Source organism: Tupaia chinensis, unplaced genomic scaffold (assembly GCF_000334495.1).
Source record: "Tupaia chinensis unplaced genomic scaffold, TupChi_1.0 Scaffold000498_1, whole genome shotgun sequence".
Lineage (NCBI taxonomy): Eukaryota > Metazoa > Chordata > Mammalia > Scandentia > Tupaiidae > Tupaia > Tupaia belangeri.
Window position 1 is genome coordinate 868,867 of NW_006160010.1, and position 25,883 is coordinate 894,749.

The 25,883-nt window shown below is 38.3% G+C and overlaps 1 protein-coding gene across 1 annotated transcript in view; it reads left to right on the forward strand.

Annotated features, from left to right (window-relative positions):
• ADGRV1 (adhesion G protein-coupled receptor V1) overlaps positions 1-25,883 on the forward strand; it is a 618,101-nt gene that overhangs the window by 37,974 nt on the left and 554,244 nt on the right. Inside the window, exons 12-21 of the mRNA XM_027774960.1 lie at positions 3,998-4,124; positions 4,222-4,407; positions 5,998-6,178; positions 7,210-7,373; positions 8,408-8,531; positions 10,184-10,450; positions 16,300-16,426; positions 17,759-17,976; positions 18,606-19,349; positions 22,945-23,318. Coding sequence (XP_027630761.1) covers positions 3,998-4,124; positions 4,222-4,407; positions 5,998-6,178; positions 7,210-7,373; positions 8,408-8,531; positions 10,184-10,450; positions 16,300-16,426; positions 17,759-17,976; positions 18,606-19,349; positions 22,945-23,318 — 2,512 coding nt within the window. The remainder of the gene's footprint in view (positions 1-3,997; positions 4,125-4,221; positions 4,408-5,997; positions 6,179-7,209; positions 7,374-8,407; positions 8,532-10,183; positions 10,451-16,299; positions 16,427-17,758; positions 17,977-18,605; positions 19,350-22,944; positions 23,319-25,883) is intronic.

Genomic DNA, 25,883 nt, shown 5'->3' on the forward strand with positions numbered 1-25,883 from the left:
TGCTGAACCAAGAAGCTAGCCTCTCCTTTTTCTTAAAGAGGTTTTTGCCTTAGGGTGTGTGCATTTGGTGGGGAGAGAGAGACACATACACAGACAGTGAGAGGGAAAGTGAGAAATCACCCTCCAGGGGGTATGGCCAGGCCACAATCCCCTCTTCCATTCTTCTCCTGAGATCTTAGGCTTGCACGCACATGTGCCTGGTATGATTTTCAAGCCACTGGATCTGGTACTCAAACCGCAGTCAGCCATGTGGGAGTCCGGTGACGTAACTGGTACGCCACCTGCTGCCTGGCCTCTTTTCTTTAAATTAGGTTTGAACATCTATTAAATCAGTGGACAATCTGGAAAAAAAAAAAAAAAGAGAAAGATGAACAGCTATTATAAGCCAAAGCTATAGCAATCCATATAAACTGTATTAATTCTGTTGTCTCTGCTCTCATCTAAATGTTTAAAAAGTGATTTAATTGGAGCTGGCAGATGGTGTAGTGGTTAAAACCCCATATGGCCGACCGCGGTTCTAGTCCTGGACCTGGTGGCTTGTTTTCTCACTTTCCCTCTCTCTCTTTCTTGTCTCTCTCTTGTCTTTTTTATGGGTAAAAAGAGTACAGGCGGGAGTACAAGTCATGAGGTAGAAGAATTTTAGAACGTTTTTTTTTTCTAAGTAGAGGAAATTAGTTTGAATGTATGTTAAAATGTCTCAATAAGGATGTAGTGCAGATTTGTATTATGTTGATGGTGCAAGAACAAGAATGAGCAAATTGAATTAGAATGTTGACAGATATACTTAGTGTTAAAAAAATGAGAGAATAAAATCTATGAATTGAAATAGCATGTTTTGTCCAGTCCTCTCTCATAATTTGGCAAATTTTTAATAAATGTTAAGTGAAACAATGAAGGAATGCTAGTAAGTTTGATTATAGTATGTCACAGTACAATATTACAAGAAAAAAGTAACGTTATTGTTACAATTTTTACAACATCTTGTTGGAATGCAGTTTACAATGTTCTCTTTTTAAAGGAACTATTGATTTCATTTTTATTATCATTTAATTTGATGAGAGAGAGAAGGAAAATGAGAAAACAAGTTATCTGGGACTCGAACCACAGCCAGCAAGTGGGAGTCCCGTGCCCTAACCATCATGCCGCCTGCTGGCCCCTACAATATTCTCTTAATGTCAAATTCAAATACTGATTCTCTCTATTTTACCTAGATATAGACAAACGTCCTGATACTAAGACATTTTCAGTGATTTCAATGCCATACTGGTTAAAAATATTCTATTGTTAAGATTTTTCCCAAATCAGGAACAATTTCATTATGTCAATTTACTTTAGAAACATTTTGATGCATGTGGTATACAACTGTATTTGATGATGATGACTTGAAAATAAAGCTTAAGGACTCTACGTTTTGATACGCGCTCTTCAAGCATGTTTGAAAAATGAAATACATTGGCAACTTGGGAAAGTAGATTTCCTGTTGTCTAGTTGTTTTATAAGTAAAATTTGGTGTAATAAAAGATATTATGATATTTTAAAGCTTTTTTTAGTATGTTTTTATGCAAAAAATGAAAGCTGTAGATTGCTTGTAGAATTTTCTTTTTTCTAACTCAGAGAACAGGCTTTAGATCTGAGCATGGAGGCTTTTTATAGTTTTTCGAACCTAATTAAGGCTCCTAAGTAATTACGATTAGGGCTGAATGCAGTTTGCTCAGCTGCCGCGGTGTGAGCCTGTACAGCGCTTGGCTGACACAGCCGTGGCAGAGACCTGGAAAGGAATGTGTTGAATGGGTCTTGACATGCTGGCTGGCCATGGGGTCATCTTCCCTGAGTGGGAACTGCCGAACCTCTCGCTCGCATTTGTCAATAGCAAAGAACCCAGTGTGCAGAGTTCCCATAAAGTGAACATGACCAGCCCTTGGGAAAAAAAAAGAGCTGTTTCTTCAGCTGTATTTTTGCCCTGCCATTCTAGATTCCCAACGGTCTTAGTGAGATTTTGGCAAATGGTGCCTCCTCTTTTCCCCCCTCCCACACTTCTTTCTGTGTTGACAGGGTGGAAACTGAAAGGTTTGTCGTGTATTTTGGGTAAGTGTACAAAATAATGCCTTGTTTTTGGTGATTCAGCCTTTCGTTTGGGAACTGGGTGTTTCTGGACGAGGCTGCCGTTCTGCATGACCACAGGGCTTGAGGACTTGCTTGTCTACCGGCTGTGCATGCTCTGTGTGCGATTTCATGTTCCAATGATAAGAGGAGCTTATATAGAGATTCTTTTTTTCCCCTGTCCTAAGAGTTTTAAATTATGAACGTATTTAAAATGTCTGATGAAAGAGTTAAGTAGTCTGATCGTGGATTTTGAATAACTTAGAATTTTAACTTCCCTTCATAGTTTATGTATAAGTAGAGAACAATTAGTGTGCTTTACTTGTGAAATTCTGACCCAGCGTCTTTGATGAGTCTTGTAGTTTGTTTGCAGGAGAATTAGCAATCAGTAATCATAACTCTTCCTTTGGTTTTCTGAGTGTATCTATGCAGTTTTTTGCTTATGTTACAGACTGAACTTTTTGGAATTTGCATTTTACATAAAGATAGCATTTTAAGAATGTTTAAAAATAAATTTGTTTCATGTTCAGAATGGATTTTTACATCTGATCCAGTTCCTTGTCTTCCAGCTTATGTGGACATGGGAAATTTTAATTAATGAATGAAGTGGGGACAAATTTGCTATGAAAATAATATGACTGCATTTATAATATAATAACTTTATTTAAAAAATAATTTTTAATTTAATTTTATTTATTCATTCATTTATTTTAATTTAACCAGGGAGAGAGACAGAGGGAGGGGGGGAAAGGCAAGCCACCAGGTCCCATGTTCAAACCACAGTTGGCCATGTGGGAGTGTCCAGCGCTTTAACCACCATGCCACCTGCTGGTCCCCTATAAATAACTTTCTTGTTATTTAGACTATCTCTTCTGTGGCCACTAGCCTGTTAGTATTGGTTGTCAGATCTCCAATAGCTAGGGAAGGTGTTCATTTATATTCTCTATAGCATAGGAAATGGTCTATCCTTTCCACACATGTCTACAGGTTCATTGTGATTTTGAAGTCTGATCATGAGCACTATTTGGTCCAATAGGAGATGGCATTTGGAAAGATTTAGAGCAGCTTGCAGGACTGTGAATTTTTAAGAGCTTTCTGGCATTCAAACCCTCAACGCCCTGCAGTCCAAGTTCCTTTGATCCTTCTAATTATATACTGAGTATGAAAACCAGAAATTAAGAAAAAATTTATTTTAATTTGTTCTTTTGTGATTTTACATAGGAATTACTGTAACACATCATGTATTTCAGATTCATTTTTCTTATTCCTCTTTTTCTTATCTGGCCTACATATAAAAGAAAAAAAACTCACGAGATTAAAATTAAGGTGGATAGAAGGTTTGAAAACCAGAAAGTCTCCCTAAAATCTGATTATAATTGTGCTTATTTTTAATGTGTGGCTTGCTTTAGTCCAAATATTTAATCCAACTTTTAATGTATCCTTATTTGGTTAGTATAATCTTATATCTTTATGAGTTTATTGAAGAAATTCAAGTATATACAAAATTAAAACACCATTTTGTGTAAATGTATTTTCTAATTCCATGTTATAAACTAAATTATTCTAAAACTGGAATCAGTTCTATATATTTTGATATTTTGTATAAACATATTTGCAATATGGGTAGTATATTCTCAGTGTGCTCGTGCAGTGCTTGGCTTCAGTCAAATAAAAAATGTTATTTAGAAATCTAAGTCCTGTGGAACTTAAATTGTTATGAGTAAAAGTGTTTTGATCTTAAGTTATTTTAATACACGTATATCCACGTTCACATTTAAATCCCACTAACCTTCTTTTTCACTGTCTGGGAAAGGTATAAATATTGCTTTAAGAGCCTGAAAAATTCAGATGTAAGACTATAGGCGGCGGGTGTTCTTTTTCCCTCTGACTTCTCCAGGGTTAATGTGGAAAATCAAGTGCTGAAATCTGGATATACTAGCCGAGACCTAATTATTTTGGAAAATGATGATCCTGGGGGAGTTTTTGAATTTTCTCCTGCTTCCAGAGGCCCATATGTTATAAAAGTAAGTCTGAAAGGAACTGGAATCTATTCTGTGCTCACAACTTCAGAAGGAGGATCTTGAAGGATTTGAATGTTTGTGAATTTTATTTTTTTTAAAGGAAGGAGAATCTGTAGAACTCCACATCATCCGATCCAGGGGGGCTCTTGTGAAGCAGTTTCTGCACTACAGAGTAGAGCCGAGGGAGAGCAATGAATTCTATGGAAACATGGGCGTCCTCGAATTTAAGCCTGGGGAAAGGGAGATAGTGATCACCTTGCTATCAAGATTGGACGGGATCCCGGAGGTATGGGATTCCATTTTTCCTTGTGCTTTTGTGGTAGGTTGATAGTGTCTGAAATGTTAGTACTATAAATAGTTTGGACATTGACAAAGAGACATAGGAAAGGAACTGGGCAAAAAAAAAAAATAAAAAAAAGATTGAGAAGTATAGGTTGAAGTATCTGTAATCTGAACATTTAAATTTCGAAATACTCTAAAATCTGAATTTTTTTGAGCCTATATAGACATGATGCCACAAATGGAAAATTCCATGCATGACTTCATGTGACAGGTCTTATGTTTAAAAGTGTCGTATGAGGGGACCAGCAGTTAGCCTAATGGCTGTGTTGCCGGACCCCATGGCTTAAACTCACGCCGGGGTGCGTGTGCGTGCGTGCCCAAGATCTCAAGAGGAGAATGGAGGAGAAGGGATTGCGGCGTGGCCATCCCCTCTGGGGGGTGATTTCTTGCTTTCTGTCTCTCTGTCTCTCTCTGTCTTTCTGGCAAGCGCACACGCCCTGTAGCAAAAACCTCTCCAAAAAAACAAGAAAAAAAAAATGTTGTATGAAATTACCTTCAGACTGTGTGCATAAGGAATATATGAAACATAAATAAATTTTATGTTTAGACTTTGCTGCATCTCTAACATAAATATAGCCAGCATATCAAATAAGGGATACTCAACCTGTACTTGTATTTGCTGAAAAATAAATTAAAAAGTAAAGTAAGACATTTAAATTAGGATATTTTTGTTCTACATAATATCAAACAACCTGAGACTTTCAGTGTGCCATTGGTTTTCATCTCCTTTTAGTTTTATTTAAATTAAATATTATTTTGTGTGATCTATATTGACTAAACCTTTAATGATGTGGTTTTGAACTGAAGAAGTTTTGCTATAAAATTACCTTTTCCAAGTCTGGTTTCATTATGTTTACACATCAGTGCAAATGTAGCTTTTGATTAACTTTATTTTATTTACGCACTTGTTTAAATGATTACACCATCAATGATACGGTTCAGTTGTCTTGCCATTTTAGAGTAGATTATCTAAAAAATGAACTTTTTTTTTTTTAGAGGTTTTTGCTATAGGGCACATATGCTCACCAGAAAGATCGAGAGAGACAGAGAGAGACAGAGAGAGAGAGAGAGAGACAGAGAGAAAGACAGAAAGCGAGAAATCACCCTCCGGGGGGGATGGCCACGCCGCAATCCCTTCTCCTCCCTTCTCCTCTTGGGATCATGGGCACATATGCACATGCGCCCAGTGTGAGTTTAAGCCACTAGGTCTGGGACTCAAACTGCGTGTACTACATGGGAGTCCAGTGATATAGCCATTACACTAACTGCTGGTCCCAAAGATAAACCTTTAGTAGCTTAGAGTTATTTTTGTCTTTTCTCTTTGTGGACAATGTATAGTTCTATCAGATGTCTTTCTTAATTGTTAGGAAAATGTTAAAAATAGTTTTTTAGGAATAGTATCAGCTTTTTTGTCCTTTCAGTGAATTGCATGTTTCTGAAAAATTGAATATTTAGTATTCTTGAATGTATGTAATTATGTTTGCTTTGAAAGCGTTTGCTTCACATTTTTCCCAATTTGACGTATTCCTTTTAGTTGGATGAACACTATTGTGTGGTCCTTAGCAGCCATGGTGACCGAGAAAGCAAGCTGGGAAGCGCTACAGTTGTCAACATAACAATTCTAAAAAACGACGATCCCCACGGAATTATAGAATTTGTTTCTGATGATCTAATCATGATGATAAATGAAAGCAAAGGAGACGATATCTGTAGTGGTAATTTGTTCTCTTCCTTTTGCTCCATTTCTGTTTACTGAAGAGGAAATAGTGTATGATCATTTTTTGGGCTTATTTCCTTAATACTCGGTTATTTTTATGTGCCCTTTCTGCCTCAGGAATTACATGGAATACAGAAATAGATCTTTTAAAAATAATATTTGGAATTGTTTTTCTAATTTCTTCTATGGCACTGTGATGACACTAATAACTTCAGTTATGTTTTGATTTTAATTAGCCACATGCAGGGCCACTGCCACAGGCAGTAGTGAATTGAGTCAAATCGGGAAAACATTAAAGCTAAGAGTTACTGCTAGGAAACGGTTATGTGGTAAGAAGAGACAAGTGTTTTAATTTTAGTGCAGCGTCTGGGTAATAGTCATTCTTGAGTATGCAAGTCTAGCCTCCCTTCACTGGATTTAGCAGGTACCGTTTGGGGACATTATGACAGGTGGACCGAATTCATCACCGTTCTGTGTCCTGTGCCAAATGACTTAAAATCTCAAAATGGGATGGAAAAGATTGAATCCATTTTATTTATTTATTTATCTATATATTTATTTATTTGGAGAGGTTTTTTTGCTCCTCACTGGAGAGACAGAGACAGAGAGAGAGAGAGAGAGAGAGAGAGAGAGAGAGACAGACAGACAGAAAATGAGAAATCACCCCTTAAAAGGTAATGACCATACCACAGTCCCTTCTTCTCCATTCTCCTCTTGGGATTTTGGGCACACAGGCACACATGCCTGGCATGAGTTTCAAGCCACCTGGTCCGGGACTCAAACCATGATTAATCACTGGGGAGTCTAGTTCTTTTACCATTATGCCACCTGCTGGCCCCAAGTCCATTTATTTTATTAAATTATTATATTAGTTATTATATTTGTATATGAGCTTTGGAGGCTGTGCTAAGCAAACCATTGGCTTTTATTAAAGAGAGATTTTATTTTTACTTTTGTTCGATAGGTCTTTACTCATCGTTTTGATGTTGTTTAGTATTCATATGTGCTGTACGTGTTTGTGTTTCACAGCTGCTTTTGGAGTAATAAGAAACCGAGGCAACTTTGGTGATGTTAGTGTATCATGGATGGTTAGTCCAGACTTTACTCAAGACGTATTTCCCGTGCAAGGGAGTATTTTCTTTGGAGATCAGGAATTTTCAAAAAATATCACCATTTATTCCCTTCCAGATGAGGTAAGTGTTATATGTATAAATCTCTGCTGTACTTGTTGTAGTTCCTCAATAATTATTTTTTATAAAACAATGAAGTACCTGGCAGTATATTTTGTGATGAAAGTATACTATAAAGGACTTAGGTATAACAGTATTTGACTATGAGCCCAAAGAGGAGTATTACTCTTTGAATCCCTGAAAGCTTGTGTATCAGAACTGAATCGTGATCCCTGGCACTGCTCACGCGTCAAACATCAGGGATTTGTAGTTGTGGGCGAGGGTGAGCCCTGGGCTTGTTCTCAGGCCCTTTGAAGACAAGACCATCTGCCAGCTATGCTCTGGGGCAGTCTTTGAATCAGAACCCCTGGCCAATGGACCATGGCTCTTACATGGGGTTTCCTCTTATTGGTAAGAAAGGGCACCGGCTTGGTAACATTGGGCAGTGAGGGAACTGAACCTTTCCAAGGAGCTGCACTGAGAGCTGTACTGAAGGCCCGTGCCCTTCCCCTTACACCTGGCCCTCCGCAGACAAAATGCCAGCACTTCTTTGTCTCAAGGGAAATAGAGTACCAGGTCACAGGAGTGATGTGAAAGAGAAACAGCGTCTACCTGGAGAATCCATTTAAGTTCAGAGATGTGGGAATCTCATCTTGTGGGGACCCAGGCGCAAGGTCTCTTCCACCGCAGTACTGTTGTGGAAGGCTGTTGAGAGCTAGCTGAGCGTTAGTGATTATGAGGAACTCAGTTCTAAATGTGGCAAAAAGTTATTTGTTCCACTTTTTTCTAATCAGCACATTTTTCATTTTTATATAGAAATAATATGAGCTATGCGGTATATCTGTTTTTAGCTGATATGAGGCAAAATGTGCTTAAAAATAATTTGGTGGGAATATGCTAAGTCTTGACTACCTTAGGGAAGTTCTGCCTCAGAAATGGAAGTGAACATGAGTACTATTAATAGAACTTTTTATAAAAAAATGAAAATAATATAGGAATATATAATGTAAATATATGTATAAATCTCCTGACTCAAAACATGTGACATTTTCCAAAAGATTCCAGAGGAAATGGAAGAATTTACCATTATCCTGCTTAACGCCACTGGTGGAGCTAAAGTGGGAAATAAAACAACTGCAGCTCTGAGGATTCGACGGAATGATGACCCCATTTATTTTGCAGGTGGTATTGCTCTCTTATTTGAATGAATTAACATCCTTATTAAAGAGTGTATATATATTATATATATATAATATATATGTATATATATGTATATGTGTGTATATATCTATCGAGTTCTTAATAATTTTTAAATGATCATTTATTTTCAATAAAACACAGCCGATGCTTATTTGAATATGATTTCATGATTCGTTTTGATGATCATTATTCAGTCTGTTTAAAATATATTTTCATTCTCTCCTCGCTCACATTGTTTCCGATGAGAGGTCTGCCCTGTGCTTGCTATTGCAAATATTTAGACAAATTAAGTTCAATAGCAAATCAATTAAATGGGGAGGAAAGGCATAGAAAGCAGTCAGAGACAATGGGAGGAGGGTTGGACAGGGCAGAGGGTTAGGGATAGGGAATCAAGGATGGCAAAAAAAACAAAACAAAAACAAAAACACGCAGAATATACAAGACATAAATGAAAAATTGTTTGTTGATAACACGTATGTTGATGTGCTTGATTGAGCCAACAGACAGTGTATTTTGGATGAAAAATTCATTTTGTATACTGTAATGATGTATAGCATATTAATGTTAAAAAGAGAAAAATAAATTAATAAATAAATTAAAAAAATATTTTCACAAATATTTTTAAATATTCCTGAAGAAAAAAAAAAAATAGGTAAGTACTATTTTGTTAGCTTTATTTCCCTGTTTTAAATTCTAAGATTTTCAAAAGAGCATTTCTCCTTTTGTTCTCTTCTAGTACACAGTCTATCCAGTTCAAGGCCTGGGTATGGTACCTAATGGTTGGCCACTTACTATAGTAGCTGATAGTTTATGGGCAACTTAATCAAGGTTTCTTCATTTTTGCCACATCACTTCTTTTTTTAGAACTGTATTTTTTTTTTTTTTAGCCACCTTAGACATCTTTTAGTCTTCCTTATGAGGCTCGATTGATGTCTAATTCTTTCTTAGGTCCTTTTTATAAGCTGTATATAGGTCAATTCAGCAATGCAGAAATCTTTTAAGCTTCTTGAGTTTTATTCATTTGTATTCTCAACAGGCAGTTAACATGAATTGCAGTCATGTGCCACTGAATGACGTGGGTATGTTCTGAGAAGTGCATCGTTAGGTGATTTTGTCATTGTGAAAATATCATAGTGTTCTTGCACACATCTGAATGGGGTGGCCTCCTACACACCTAGGCTATTACACTTTTGTGAGACCACCTCGATGTGGTCTGTGGTTGACAAAGAGCATTATGGGGCATGCAGCTCTAGGCTTGTGTTCAACCTTCTGACTGCTGTGGCGAGAATCAATCCAAAGGTATCTGGGCCTGTTTTTAAGGAACTTGCACCCTCAACCTAGAAAGGAGGTATACGAAATTACAATAGGCAGAAGATTTAAAAAAGTATATCATGTACCAACAAACTAGGTGTTGAAGAGCGTTGATTTTATAGAGATTAAAGCGAGAGGAAGGCCATGGACTGTGGAAGTGATCAGATGGGCCTTGAGTTGGAGAAGAGAAAAGAACTGACTCTTTAAGAAGATACACAGTAGAGGACATTTCTTGTGGAGGAGCAGGGAGAAAGAGCATGTGATCTGAAACTATGCAGGTGGAATCTAAAAAGCAACATGGTCTTTCTTTATGGATATTTCAGAACCTCGAGTAGTGAGGGTGCGGGAAGGTGAGGCGGCTAACTTCACAGTTGTCAGAAACGGATCTGTTGATGTCACCTGTACCGTCCAATATGCTACCATGGATGGGAAGGCTACTGCAAGAGAGGGAGACTTCGTTCCTGTTGAAAAAGGAGAAACACTTGTTTTTGAGGTCGGCGGTACAGAGCAGCGCTTATCTGTATTTGTTCATGAAGATGGTATCCCAGAGACAGATGAGCCTTTCTACATAATCCTCTTTAATTCAACAGGTAAATAGGTTACATTTTTATGGCATATCTTTCAATTCTGTGCTTTATCCGAATGACATGAAGTACTACTGTTTGTAGTGGCACCAGGTTGTTCCCAGCTGTCTTTTGTGACTGTTTAAGAGCAAAGTATTTTATTTCTTTAGTTTCTTAAAAAAAAATAAGGTGAAGAATGTTATGTGCTGGAGCTTCATGTACCTGGTATACTCTGTGAAATTGATGTAAGCTTTTTTTTTTTTTTTAACTACAGTATAGCACTAATAGAAAATTTATTACTACATATGAAATAAAAATAACTTATACGTTTATTTATTTATTTATTTTGAAGAGGTTTTTGCTATAGGGTGCGTATACTTGCCAGAAAGACAGAGAGAGACAGACAGAAAGCGAGAAATCACGTTCTGGGGGGATGGCCACGCTGCAATCCCTTCTCCATTCTCCTCTTAGGATCTTGGGCACACATGTGCATGCGCCCAGCATTAGTTAAGCCGTTGGGTCCAGGACTCAAACCACAGTCAACTACATGAGAGTCCAGCAAGATAGCCATTACACCAACTGCCGCTCCCTATACTTTTATTTTTGTTTACTTATTCCAGAGGGTGTATGTGTGTGCATGAGAGAGAAAGGAGAAAGAGAAAGACATCCCAAATACGTTAGTGTATACAAGGACACTCCGACATAACAGCAAAACAACAACATGGTCATAAAATCAGGAAGTTAACATTAATTTAATCGATGCCTCAGACTTCATTCAGATTTCCTCAGTTATCCAAATACTGCATGACCTCTGATTTCTTCCATATGGATAGGTCCTCAGTCTCTCCTCAACTTTCATGACCTTGACCTTATATATTACAAGATGGCACTTTTGTAGAATGTCCTTAGTTTGGAGTTTGCTTTATGTTTCTTCGTTACTGGATTCAGGTTTGCATCCTTGGCAGGAATTTTACAGGGCTGATTCTCTGTTCTTTTTTTTTTTTTTTTGGAGGGGAGGTTTTTGCTATAGGGCATGTGCGCTCGCCAGAAAGACAAGAGAGACAGAAAGTGAGAAATCACCCCCCAGGGGAGATGGCATGACGCAGTCCCTTCTCCTCCATTCTCCTCTCGAGATCTTGGACATGTACACACACGCACCTGGCATGAGTTTAAGCCACCGGGTCTGGAACTCGAACCGCTGTGGACTACATGGGAGTTCAGCGACATAGCCATTACACTATCTGCTGGTCCCTGATTCTCTGTTCTTAACATACCCTATCAGTCATATGGTTTGGGTTTGTTCCTTAACTGTGATGTTCACTTTGACTATGATTAAGTTAGTAACTGCCTGGCTTCTCTACTTTTTTCCATTGTAATTAATAATAATTTGTGAGAAGTTACTTTGACACTATGTAAATATCTTGTTACTCATGAAACTTTCAGTTTTTTCCCTGGTACATTTATCAGTGTGGACGCAGGATTTTAATCTAATGCAGTAGGTTGTGGTTTGCTGCTGTCACTTCCTTTGTTGGTTAACTTTTCCCAGATTTGACCAGCATTAACCTATTTAAGATGACTTCTTTGGGGTTTTGACACATCCCTGTTATACTGTTAGCAATATTTTCCTTCCTGGTACAGGAAGCTGTTTCATTCTTATTTTCTACTTTTCCTGTAACAACTCTGAAATCAGCCATTTCTTCAAGAAGCACTATTCATTTTAGTGAAGAATCTTATTTAGAAGCCAGTATCTGCATACTAAATATGTTTATTACTATTGAGGTTTTGCTCATCCTGAGTCTTCTTAATGTACAGAAATAGTGAAATGTGTGTGTATGTATGCATGTACACATACACACACTTTAAAAAAAAACAAACAAACAGAAAAACTAGATTTTTCTATAGGGTGCATGCGCCTGCCAGAAAGACAGAGGGAGACAGAGAGATAGGAAGTGAGAAATTGCCCCTCCCCCCGGGGGGGTATGGCCATTCCACAATCTCTTCTCCTTCATTCTCCTCTCAGAATTTTGGGGATGCATCTCAACTGGATTGGTCTGAAAAGTATTTCATGATGGTCAAAGTATTTTTACAAGCAAAATGAGAAATAGCGATTGTTTTAAAAAATAATTAGAATAATAAAAATAATGATTGGGGAAAACATAGAAAAGATATTGAATGTTGAAGTGGGGAGATTAATGTCTCTGTACTGACTGACATGCATGGTATTCCCTTTTGAAAAAACAATGTAATACACTGTAAAGTTATATGTAATCCAATGTAATATAAAGAAGATTATGATGATAATAAAAAAGAAAAAAAAAAGAATCAGACACACACACACACACACACACACACAAGAATTTTGGGCATGCATGCACACATGGCTGCCATGAGTTTAAACCACCAGGTCCAGGACTTGAACCACAATTGAGTACATGGGAGTCCAGTGTTGTAACCATTATGCTGTCTGCTACCCCCACCACACCTTCTACATTTCCAATTGTATGTCTATGTATGTTGAGAACCATTAAATTACATAAGTATCTCGATTACTGCCCAATATTCTAGGATTCATTTAGTTTTCTACCTTTCCGTATTTGTCATTATCTTCTCTGATAGTAAGAAATCTAGATCTGATTCTTTTTTTATATATTTACACATTTGACCAGTTTCCCCAGTATGTAACTGCTTCTCCATTGCTCTCTTGCTGTCTTCCTACACTGAGGGTCTTACTTCCTGCTTGAGGCCAATAAGTGGATGCCTTCTCACTCATTTAGGCTCCAACATCTGGCACCAGCTTCTCTCCCATGGAAATGCCCTTTTTTGTTTTTAGATTTTTGCTATAGGACATGTATACTCACCAGAGAGAGACAAAGAGAGAAAAAGAGAGAAACCACTCCCAAGATGGTTTATTGGGTATGCATGCACATATCCCATGTGATTTTTAGGCTGCCAGGTCTGGGACTTTAGTTGTCATTGGCCATGTGGGAGTCCAGAACCTTAACCACCATGTTACTTGTTGGCCCCTGGCGATTCCCCCTTTACCCTGCATTAGCCCTAACTGCTTATGCTGGGCCACTGTGGTACCTGCCCACAACCACAGTGTGACCCCTGACCTTGAGTTCTCCATTGGGCCTTTGAGAAAAAGAAGAAAAGGAAAAGGTCTCTTAAGTTTTGTTTTTGCTGTGTCCCTCTGTCATTCTAATTACGTTAGCTATGACAACTCGAATGGCAAAAACCTTTACAATATGTGATTTTTATATCCCTTCTTATTCTTTCTTTATCTTTGCTTCTCCTTTTTGATGCCCAGACATCAGCAGCTTGTGGGGCCCATGATGGGAGGGCCAGAGGGGCAGCATTCTAACATGACCTAGTATTGAGGTGAGCATTTATGCCTCATACTTACAGTTCAATGTGTGCCCTACCTTTGTATGAAAAGCTGGCCATCCTTAGAATTTTTGTTCAATATCGTCAATTCATGTTGCAGGGAAGCAGAATGAATCTTCATGACCATCTGTGACATATTGCATTATAAATGCACATGATAGCAGAACCTTGAAAAAATTAGGTTTCATTTTTTTGTCAGATTTTAAGATATATGATCTTTATTTTATTATTCTTTAAAAAAAATCATTTATTTATTCCACGAGTGAGAGAGAGAGCATGCAAAACACAGAAAGAGAGATATATAACCCCATTGGAGTCTCCACACCACAGTCCACCTGCAGCATCAGCCAGCTCTGGGTCATGGGAATTCTCAGGGAGGTCACCAGAGGCAAAGTAGCAACTTTTTCCCTGTGAGTCAGTTTCTCAGATCTTCATGTTTTACTGCCATGCCACTGGCTCTTATTCTCTATTGTCAGCATTTTCTAAATGATTTGCTCGTTATTTTTATGTCTTTTTGTCCTTTCTTTGGTTAATTATCAGGTGGCATTGAGTACAGTTGTACAGTTGATGTGCTTTTTTAAAAATACATCCGATTTGTCTCTGTAATTTTAACTGTAGGTGTTCTCATATTGAAAATTTTATTTGCATCAGTTCAGCAATAAATAACTTCTATGAATCAATTATTATGCCTCTATTCTTCTAGAGTGTGGAACTGAATCAGAATCATTTGGAGTTTATAGTAAAATTGCATGTGAGAAGTCCTAGGCAAAGAAAGAAGGCAGGAGAAAGAAATAAAGGTCATCTCATTTGGAAAGAACAAAAATCAATTGTCTGTGTTTGCTGAGGATGAGATTTGTATAAAGGAGGCTGTGATCTTGTATATAGAAAACCCTAAAAACGCCACAGAAAAGCTCTTAGGACTGACAAATAAATTCAGTAAAGTGGCTGGATACATAATCAACACACAAAAATTGGTAGCATTTTTATACACAATATTGTAATACCTGAAAAAGAAATTTAAAAGCCATGCATTTACAATAGATACAAAGAAAATAAATACCTAGGAATAAAATTAACCAAGAAGGTGAAAGATCTCTGTCATGAAAATTTTTCTTTTCTTTTTTTTTTTTTTTTTTGGAGGGGTTTTTACTATAGGGCGAATGTGCTCCCGAGAGAGATAGAGAGACAGAAAGTGAGAAATCACCCCCCAAGGGGAATGGCCACGCCGCAATCCCTTCTCCTCCATTCTTCTCTTGGAATCTTGGGCACGCATGCACATGTGCCTGGCATGAGTCTAAGCCACCGGGTCCAGGACTCGAACTGCGGTTGACTACATGGGAGTTCAGCGACTTAGCCATTACACTAACTGCTGGTCCCTGTAGTGAAAATTTTAAACCATTTATAAAAGAAATCAAAGAAGACACACACAAAGGAAAAACAACCCATATTCATGGATTGGAATAATCAATATTGTTAACATGTCTCTACCTCCAGAAGCAATATACAGCCTCAATGCAGTACTCATCAAAATACCATGCCATTCCTCAAAGAAGTAGAAAAAGTAATAATCAAATTTGCAGGGAATTACAGAGTCCCCAAATAGTTAAAGCAATTCTATGAAAAAAAAAAAAAAAAAGACTTTGTGGCCAATACTACCCAATTTCAAAATATACTTTAAGGCCATAATAAGAAAAGCAGCATAGTTTTGGCAAAGAACAGATATATCATCCAATGGAATGGAACAGAGAACCCAGAAATAATTTAGGTAGATGCAGCCAGTTAGCTTTCTCTTTTCTTTTCTTTTTTCTTTTTCTTTTTTTTTGCTAAAGGGCGTGAGTGCTTGCCAGAAAGAGAGAGAGAGAAAGCGAGAAGTCATCCTCCGAGGGGTGATGGTCACGCCACAATCCCTTCTCCTCCATCCTCCTCTCAGGTTCTTGGGCACGCATGCACACGCACCCGGCGTGAGTTTTAAGCCACTGGGTCTGGGACTCGAATTGCGGTCGACTACGTGGGAGTCCAGAGACATAGCCATTATACCAACTGCTGATCCTAAGATAGGAATATTTTTATATTATGGGATAATCTGTCATTATTTTTATGAGATAAAAAAGCTAAACTTTTTGAAATTTGAAGAAGCTCTGCTTTGATTTTTAATTGAGTTATTGAAATTATGCTGTGAAGAAAAAATCTCTTCAAGAAAACAGTTCTTTTATAACTAAGCATTTTCTCAAAAAGACAAAATAGGAAATGTTTCACATTAAGCTGTATTAGGCATTTCTTTCTCTATGCATGTATACATGAATATCTGCAGATATACATATATAACGCCTTTGAAAAAAAATAGAGCTGTATTCTGCATTTATTGTATGACTGTCAGTGAAGAAGTTTTGCCGAAAATGTGAACTAAATTATAAACTGTTAATTTAAAATCATGAATTTAATAAGTACATTAACTACTTTTTGTTATTTTAACTATTGCATTTTTAATTTAGGTGATACAGTAGTATATCAACATGGAATAGCTACAGTAATAATTGAAGCTAACGATGACCCAAATGGTATTTTTTCTCTGGAGCCCATAGACAAAGCAGTAGAAGAAGGAAAGACTAACACATTTTGGTAAGTTTATTTGGAGAACGCAAATTCAAAATTGGATGAAATAAAAATTAAATCATTAAGTTTGGAAAAATTCAAAGTATTGTTAACCTTTCAGAATTTAAAAAAATTTGGTTTAGGGGCTGGCAGGTGGCATGGTGGTTAAGGTTCTGGACTCCCACATGGCTGACGGTGACTTGAATCCCAGACCTGGTGGCTTGTTTTCCCACTTTTTCTTTCTCTTTCTCTCTGGTTAAAAAAATAATAACAAAATTAAATAAATGATTCTTTTAGAATATTGGTCTAGAATCGAACAGTTTCAAAGTTGGCAGTCTGAATGGAGGGGTACACTTCGTTTTTATTATTGCCACCGTCTGAGAAACAACAAAAACGTCTGGCTGGTATTCAGAGATTATATACCCAACCATTCTCATGAGGACTTCCATCCTTTGTCAGGACTGAGAAACTTGAATTATCCAAGGTCTTCAGGAATTCTTCCCTCGGGAACCAGCAGTTAGTGTAATGGCTATGTCGCTGGACTCCCACGTAGTTGACCGCGGTTCGTGTCCCGGACCCGGTGGCTTAAAACTCACGCCGGGCACGTGTGCGTGCGTGCCCAAGATCCCGAGAGGAGAATGGAGGAGAAGGGATTGCGGCGTGACCATCCCCCCTGGGGGGTGATTTCTCGCTTTCTGTCTCTATGTCTCTCTCTGTCTGTCTGGCGAGCGCACGCGCCCTACAGTGAAAATCTCTCTAAAAAAAAAAAAAAAAAGGAATTCTTCCCTCAGATGACATGTGACTACTCACCCTATACTTTGCTTTTGAAAAACTTTTGCCAGTTACCATCCACATGTTTTTGATGGGGCTTAGAATTTATCTTTCAGTTTAGACTTTGGAGAGTAAGACTCTTTTTTAATTTTTTAAAAAAATTTTGCCAGAGAGTGTGTGCATTTGCTTCATGGGGAATGATCATGTTACAATCCCATCTCCATCTCGCCCTCTTTTCAGGATTTTGGGCACAAATGCACACCTGCCTGGCATTTTTCTCAGGCCTCTGGGTCTGGGACTCAAACTATGCAGCTGGACATGGACCCGCTGCCTTAACCACCAGGCTGTGGAGCCAGCCTGATGACTAAGACTATTAAGACTGTTTCTCTTTATTATTTTAAGTTCTACCTCATTTTCCCCTTTCCCTGAGATTCTTCATGATTTCTCAGTAGGACTGGCTGACTGGTTTACTGAAGGATGATAAATAGAAAAATGTAGATTTCTGAGCAAACATAGAAAAGTGTCATTAGAACTGGATTCACTACATCTAAACTTTTTATAAGAATTAATTTTCATCAATTTATGTAGGATTTTGAGGCACCGAGGACACTTTGGCAATGTTTCTGTGGCTTGGCAGCTGTTTGAGAATGAGTCTGCTTTGCAGCCTGGACAAGAGTTCTATGAAACTTCAGGGACTGTTAGCTTCATGGATGGAGAAGGAGCAAAACCAATAATTCTGCATGCTTTTCCAGATCAAATTCCTGAATTCAATGAATTTTATATTCTAAAGCTTGTCAACATTTCAGGTGCTGTGTTTTTTACATTTCTTATTTTACCATCAAAAATGTTTGTTTTGTACTTACTTAGTGCTACATAGAAAATTCAGTTGATGAAGAAATAGTGTATCCTGAATGTCTGATTTTAATTGTCAAATACCCTTCTTGATAGAGGAGTTGTTTTTAATGTTCACTTTGTAGTCTTAGCTTGGTTCAGTTTTATGAATGGAGGCTCACATCCACCCTCAAACTTGAAAATTACTATTCCCACACCAAATACAGTGTTCCCAATGAACCATTTATTGAAGCCAGGAAGTATAGATTCATAGTAGCTTAAAGCTTGGTCTTCTACTATAAATTAAACAATTAAATTTTCCTATTACTCTTGGTTTTAGGCACAGGAATTCAACCTGTCTAGTTCATGTCTTCTTACCAGTCTTGATTGATCATTAATAAGATTATTCAGAACCAATATTTTTTGATCACCTCCGTAAAAATGTGGTGAAAGCCATATGGTGATACTGTTACGACTCATTGATAATGAGTAAATTATCTAACCAGAACTTTGTCTGCTTAGCACATTCCTTTTTCTTCACCTTATTGTATGGTAGAAAATACTTTAAATTCTGGTTTTTCACTCATAGATTTTCTTATTACAGGTGGCTCCCCAGGGCCTGGGGGCCAACTAGCAGAAAGCAATCTTCAGGTGACGATAATGATTCCCTTCAATGACGATCCTTTTGGAGTTTTCATCTTGGATCCAGAGTGTTTAGAGAGAGAAGTGGCCGAAGATGTCCTCTCTGAAGATGATCTGTCGTACATCACCAACTTCACCATTTTGAGGCAACAGGGTGCCTTTGGTGATGTACGAGTGGGCTGGGAAGTCCTGTCCAGTGAGTTCACCGATGGTTTGCCACCAATGGTAGACTTTCTACTCCTCGGAACATTCCCCAGCACTGTGCACTTACAACCGCACATGCGGCGTCACCATAGCGGAACAGACGCCTTGTACTTCAGTGGACTAGAGGGTGCGTTTGGGACTGTTAATCCCAAATACCATCCCTCTAGGAATAACACAATTGCCAACTTTACCTTCTCAGCTTGGGTAATGCCTAATGCCAATACGAATGGATTTGTTATAGCAAAGGATGATGGCAATGGAAGCATCTATTATGGGGTAAAAATTCAAACAAATCAGTCCCACGTGACACTTTCCCTTCATTACAAAACTTTGGGTTCCAATGCTACGTACATTGCCAAGACAACAGTCATGAAATATTTGGAAGAAAGTGTTTGGCTTCATCTCCTAATTATCTTGGATGATGGCATAATTGAATTCTACCTGGATGGAAATGCAATGCCCAGAGGAATTAAAAGTCTGAAAGGAGAAGCCATTACTGATGGTGAGTGTCATCTTCCCAACCACGACGTTGCAGTTTGAAGTTTTTAAAATTTTGATTTAGGATGTTTAAGTTTTAGGCCCAGCCTAAGTGGTGCAATCTATAGCATACTGATGTATGGTATTGGAAGCAACAAGGCTGACCAGGGGTTTGGATTCCCAGGTTGGCCTGAAAACACACCAGCCACATGTGGGCACTTGAGATTCTAAGGAGCTGGATGGCAGAGGGAGGGGGTCCAGGTGTGGGGAGGCCTTGTCAAGGATACTTCTCTCTTTTTCTCTTTGTTATATGTGTGTGTATGTGCTATCAAAAATATTCTTTTTTAATTAAAAAAATTACAGATATTTACAAACTCTGCTTCTGTTTTAGTCTAATTTTGTGAACAAGACCATGGTAAGTTCTGTGCTGAATGTTGTAGGAAATGAATCAGGCAAAATCTTTGCCCCTGCGGAACCTGGAATAGGTTCTTGGAGAGACATGTACAAGCAAAATCTCTATAATCCATTGTAGGAAGAAAGAAAAAAATGTGAAGGAGGAACATTTATTCCCTCTGTGGCTAGCAGGAAGAACGGGGAATGAAATTTCAGGTAGAGGAATGAGGAAAGGTGTGGAAATGTGAAACAGTACATTGTACCTGGGGAAATGCCTCCGGTTCAACATTACTGCAGGAGGAGGGTGGTGGGCATAAGGCTGAAAGGAATCAGAAGAGAAAAATTTCATTAAAAAAATTAATGGCACTTAGAGTATCAAGAGGCAAATTGGTCAGTGTTAGGGAGGTTTGGAAGAGATCATCTTTGTTTTCTCTAAACTGGATCATATGCACTTTTCTTGAGAAACAGCGTGCGCCTGTGCACACATGGATACTGGTTACCCGTTATAGGCACCGTTTCCTTCCAGTCCCTTCATTCTAGGATTCGGTTGTTTGATACTTAGTAAGAAGGAGAGCAGAGCGTGTATGGCTATAGCTTAAATACTTTCCTACTGAACCTTTTGCAGTAGATACTTGATTACTTGTTTATGTGTCTTCTTTTATTTCTTTCTTAAGTTTTTGCCATAGGGAAAACCGTCACACCACCTGCCAGCCCCAGGTTGTGTCATTTTTTTTAAAGAATTATTTTATTTAACTTTATTTATTTATTTATTTATTTTAACTTGACCAGAGAGGGAGAGGGGGAGGGGGGGGAGAGAGAGAGAGAGAGAGAGAGAGAAAGAGAAAGAGAGAGAGAAAGAGAAAGTGAGAAAGCAAGCTGCCAGGTCCGGGTAACCGTGGTCAGCCATGTGGGAGTTTGGTGCCCTTAACCACCACGCCATCTGTAGGCCCCTAGGTTGTATATTTCTTGTTTGTTTTTCTCAGGGGGGAGGGGAAGGCCAAAAAAAAAAAAAAAAAGAAACAGAAAACAAAAAACCTATAAAACAAAACGAAACAAAACTCCAAAACAAAAACCATGACACATAGCTACCAAATTCAACTTCTAGGACTGCGCTTACAGCACTCTGGCATTAAATTATCCCCTTCAGATTGTGTGAATACATGCATACTTCTGTTGACCTTGATACCCTTTTTGATTGTAATGGTGATAGAATGAGAGTGGAAAAGATTTGGGAGTTCTGAGAACTGGTGTTTCTTTTCTGTTTGGCTTTAAAACTTACATTATTTTTGTAACTTTAATTTGCAAAGAGAAATGTAAAACTGTCTATATCTTTAAAAGTTATCAATAAAATATAGTATGTTATATTATAAAACACATGAAAATAGTTATTTCCTAAGTGTACAGACAGAAGGATTTATTAAAACTTAAAATTCAGCACTCATTTCACCAGCCGTTAGATCAGGAAGCTACGTTCCAGGAGCCAGACCGTGGTACGGTGGTACAACCTGACCCTGTGAAGCAGTCTCACACAGGGAGGTTCCTGGTTCAAGTGTGGGGAGTTGAGTCGCCTGGCACATACTTAGCCTTGATGTGGGAGTGGCCGAAGCTGCCAGTGGATCCAGCTATCTAGACCTTGTTGGGGGTTTGTTTCTCTCTCTCTCTCTCTCTCCCTTTTAGCTCTTCTCTAGTTGATAATTCACCACCCTGCCCGCCTACTGTTGTTTTTTTTTTTTTTTTTTTTTTTTTTTTTTTTAGGTTTTTGCCATAGGGCTTGTGCACTCGAGAAGGGGGAGACAGAGAGAGGGAAAGTGAGAAATCATGCCCAGGGAGAATGGCCATGTTGCATTCCCTTCTCCCATCTCCTCTTGGGATTTTGGACACACACACGCATGTGTCTGGCATGATTTTCAAACTGTTGGGTCTGGGACTCGTACCATGGTTGGCCACGTGGGAGTCCAGTACCTTAACCATGCCACTTGCTACACTATTGGCATTTTTAAGAGGCCAAGCTTAGCCTTTTCTGTTTTTAAATTCATGTACATATAATTGGACTCTATGCACAATTAACTTTCTGGCTTCTTTTGCTTACTATTGCTTATGAAGCTCATCCACATTTCTGTCTTGTAGATATTTCAGAATATTACTACATAGGATCTCATGTGTAATTATAACACTATGTTACTTTTTTATTTTTTTAGAGAGATTTTTGCTATAGGGCATGTGCACTCACCAGAGAGATAGACAGTAAGTGCATAATCACCCCCACAGGGAGATGGCTACACAGCAGTCCCTTCTTCTCCATTCTCCTCTTGGGATTTGGAGCATGCACACACATGCGCCTGGTGTGAGTTTTAAGTTACCAGGTCCAGGACTTGAACCTCACTGGGTCCCATGTGGGAGTCCAGTGATGTAACCATTATGCCACCTGCTGGTCCTGTTATGTTACTTCTAATTTTCATTTGGGTTGTTTCTAATTATTGATTATTACGTAAAGTATTTCTTTTTTAAAGAATTATTTTTTCTATTTAACTTTACTTATTTATATTTTTATTTTGACAAGAGAGAAAGCAAGTCGCCAGGTCCTGGACTCGAACTGTAGTTGGCCATGTGGGAGTCCAGTGCCCTCAACCACCACACCACTTGCCAGCCCCTACATACAGTATTTGTATGGTTATTATTTTTTTCCTTATTATTTTTAATTGCCAAAGGGAGAGAGAGAGACAGACAGAGACAGAAACAGAGAGGGAGAAAGCATTCTCACAGTGGAGCAGGGTCACACTCCAACCTCTTCTCTTTTGTTTCTCTATCCCTTTAAGATTTTGAGTACACATGTACCTGTGCCCAGCATGTTTTTTAAACCTCTGAAGCCAGGATTTGAACTGTGGTCAGCTCCTATAATCACTAGGCTATGGAGCTAGCCCTCTGAATACTCTTGTACATGATTTGTGATGAACATGTGTGCTGTCTGCATTTCAAAGCACCCTCCAGTGAAATGTGGTCACACCATATTTCTCCATCCTGTCAGGATTTGGGGCATACATGTGCTTAGTGTGTTTTTCAAGCCACCTGGACTGAACCATGGCTGGCCACTTGGGCTTTGACTCCTTTAACTACTAGGCCATAGAGCTGCCTCCCCAATAAAATTGTTCCACCTTTTACACCACGCTCATAATTTAGGATAGGGTAATTGTGGATGTTGCAGTGCTTAAACCCATGTGTAATTTCAGGTCCTGGAATTCTGAGAATTGGGGCAGGAATGAATGGCAATGACAGATTTACTGGGCTAATGCAGGACGTGAGGTCCTATGAACGGAAACTAACCCTGGAGGAAATTTATGAACTTCATGCCATGCCTGCAAAGAGTGATTTACACCCCATTTCTGGCTATCTGGAGTTCAGACAGGGAGAAACGAACAAGTCATTCATAGTTTCTGCAAGAGATGACAATGAAGAGGAGGGAGAAGAGTTATTTATTCTTAAACTAGTCTCTGTGTATGGTGGAGCCCGCATTTCTGAGGAAAATACCACAGCAAGGTTAATAATACAGAAAAGTGACAATGCCAATGGCTTGTTCGGCTTCACGGGAGCTTGCATACCAGAGGTAAGTAGTGCGCTCGAAGAATTTCGGAGTTAAAAATTCATCGTGGATTTGTTTGGGACTAGGTTTTCTTTTTTTATCATTTGGAAGACGACTTGACCAGCTACTTTAAGTCTAGAAATTTGCTAGAGCTAGTGGTTGGAAATACACATCACAAGATCCCTGCTATTAGGAATCAGCTTAATGAGTTGATAGAGGAAGAAGCTGGCAAATGATACTTTATAGTTAGCTTTAAAGTTAATGCACTTCAAAGAGTATAAATTAAACTCTGCATATGATTTTCTTCTGGCTACTATTTTTGGATACCATATAAATAAGTAAATAATCTATATTTCAAACTTGTATAAATAATTATAATTGAAGCTTTATTGAAATAGGATTTTAAAAAGTGTTTCTTATCCCCACATATGAAATGGTTGCATAGTTAAGAACATTATTCTGATGTTGGGTGTGAAAATCCTTCCTATCAATCTTCTTGGCTAGCTTAATTCATTAGGGTGTTTTACTGTCCTTATCAGTCCCTTCCAAGTTCTTGAAGATTTGTAATCATCTTGGTTTCCTGCTCAGTAACATTAGATCTCATGAAGCACCTCACAGGTGTTGCGTGTGACAGCAACATCTCCAGTGTCCAGGAATGGGTGCCAAGGAACAAGAGTCTTTCCCCTTTGCAAGTTGATTCTAATAGGTTTAGAATGGTGCACATTGAAATGATTAAGGAAAACATGGTGGGGGGAGGTGAGAAGACGGGAATTGGGAAAAACAAAGAAGCAAAACATTTATGGGACATAAAAATGGAAAGTTATCTATTGATAACATGTATGATAATACTTTTAACTGGACAAATACATAGTGTATTCATGGTGGGAAAATTCATTTTACAAGCCGTAGTGATATATAGTGGTTGAACGTATTAAAAAATAAACTATTAAAAAAAGAAAAACACGGATGGATAGAATAACAATGTCTAGGTCATAGGCTGCATTGTAGCTTAACTTGCAATGTCTGGCTCTCTGGGGTGTCCTGTTGCCCCTTAACTCTTTGTTTTAGCAAGAGTACTAAGGGATCTTCTTCTTCCTTTTTTTTTTTTTTTTGAAGAGGTTTTTGCTATAGGGCACATGTACTTGCCAGAAAGACAGAGAGACAGAGAGACAGAAAGCGAGAGATCACCCTCCAGGGGAGGTGTCCACGCCACAATCCCTTCTTCATTCTCTCAGAATCATGGGCATGCACGCACACACACCCGGCGTGAGTTTAAGCCACCGGTTATCTTCTAATGGCTCTTTTTTTTTTTTTTAACATCAGAAATAGCATATCTAAAACTAGGGAGAATATATGACTTACAGATCTGCAACTTACAAAGAAATATGTTTACCTATAGTGATAATACATTTACATAGATACCCAGCCATTTACATATTAAAGTTCTTTTGATATATAAAAGAAATTTTATGTATTAAATCTTACACATCTTTCTGATAATCCATAAAGTAGTATTAATTAGTACTCCCTTTACTTAAAAATAATTTTTTTATATTTATTTCTTCCATAAGACAGAGAGAGTGAGAAAGGCAGACAGACAGGTAGCATCCAAAGTTTCAGTGTTGTGATCTTACCCCCAGCCTACCCAGCCCAGATCACGGCCATGCGTGGGCCTGGCATACTCAGGGAGAGCTCCGATTAGGAACTGAACCCCTCCCCCCCCTGCAGTGGGGGTCAGCCTCACAGAATGTTGCTTTCTACCACTGTGACACTGTCTGGCCTATTCTCTCCATTTTAAAGGGTTAAAAACAGGTTTAGAGGCTGAGACAATAACCAACCCTAGTAAAATTAAATGAGAGAGGATTGAATGCTTGGTTCAGAGTTTGACAGTTACTGGGGTTCCATCATTACTATTTTTGTGTGTTTGTTTCTAAGATACAGTGGGGAGAACTGAAATTTGAACCCCTATCTTGTGACTTGTTACTGTTCCTGTATCTTTAATATCATCATCACTATTTTAGGAAAGGTAAATACCTCCTATGAGGTTGTGAGAACTGTTGCAGTACCCTGTCTAGTCAGATTCCCTCCACTTATCTTCAAGATGTGACTTTTGCCTGTAACTGTGACTTCTTGTGTGTCATTCTCCCCTTTGGTCAGTATTTCAGTCTGACTTGCCTTGCTTTAGTTCAAATTTCAGGCATCAGAACTTGCTGCCGCTCCATGGTAGCACTCTTATTCCATATTGTCATTTTTAGTCATTTAGCTGTCGGCTTCAAAAGCGTCTCCTCAGTGAAGACTTCTTAATTTAAAGTAACTAACCCTTTTCTTCCAACATGTCACTCTCCATTTATTGATGTAGTTTTAATTATTTTTTCATAGCATTGATCACAGTGTTAAATTCTACTATTCAGCCCACACATAGATGTGTATATATGTACATATACAGATATAAAAGCACACACAAATGTATGGATACACATATGTATGTATATAATAATATATGTGTGTGTGTGTGTGTGTGTGTGTGTGTATATATATATATATATATATATATATTACATATACATATAATAGCCCACATGGAGCCCA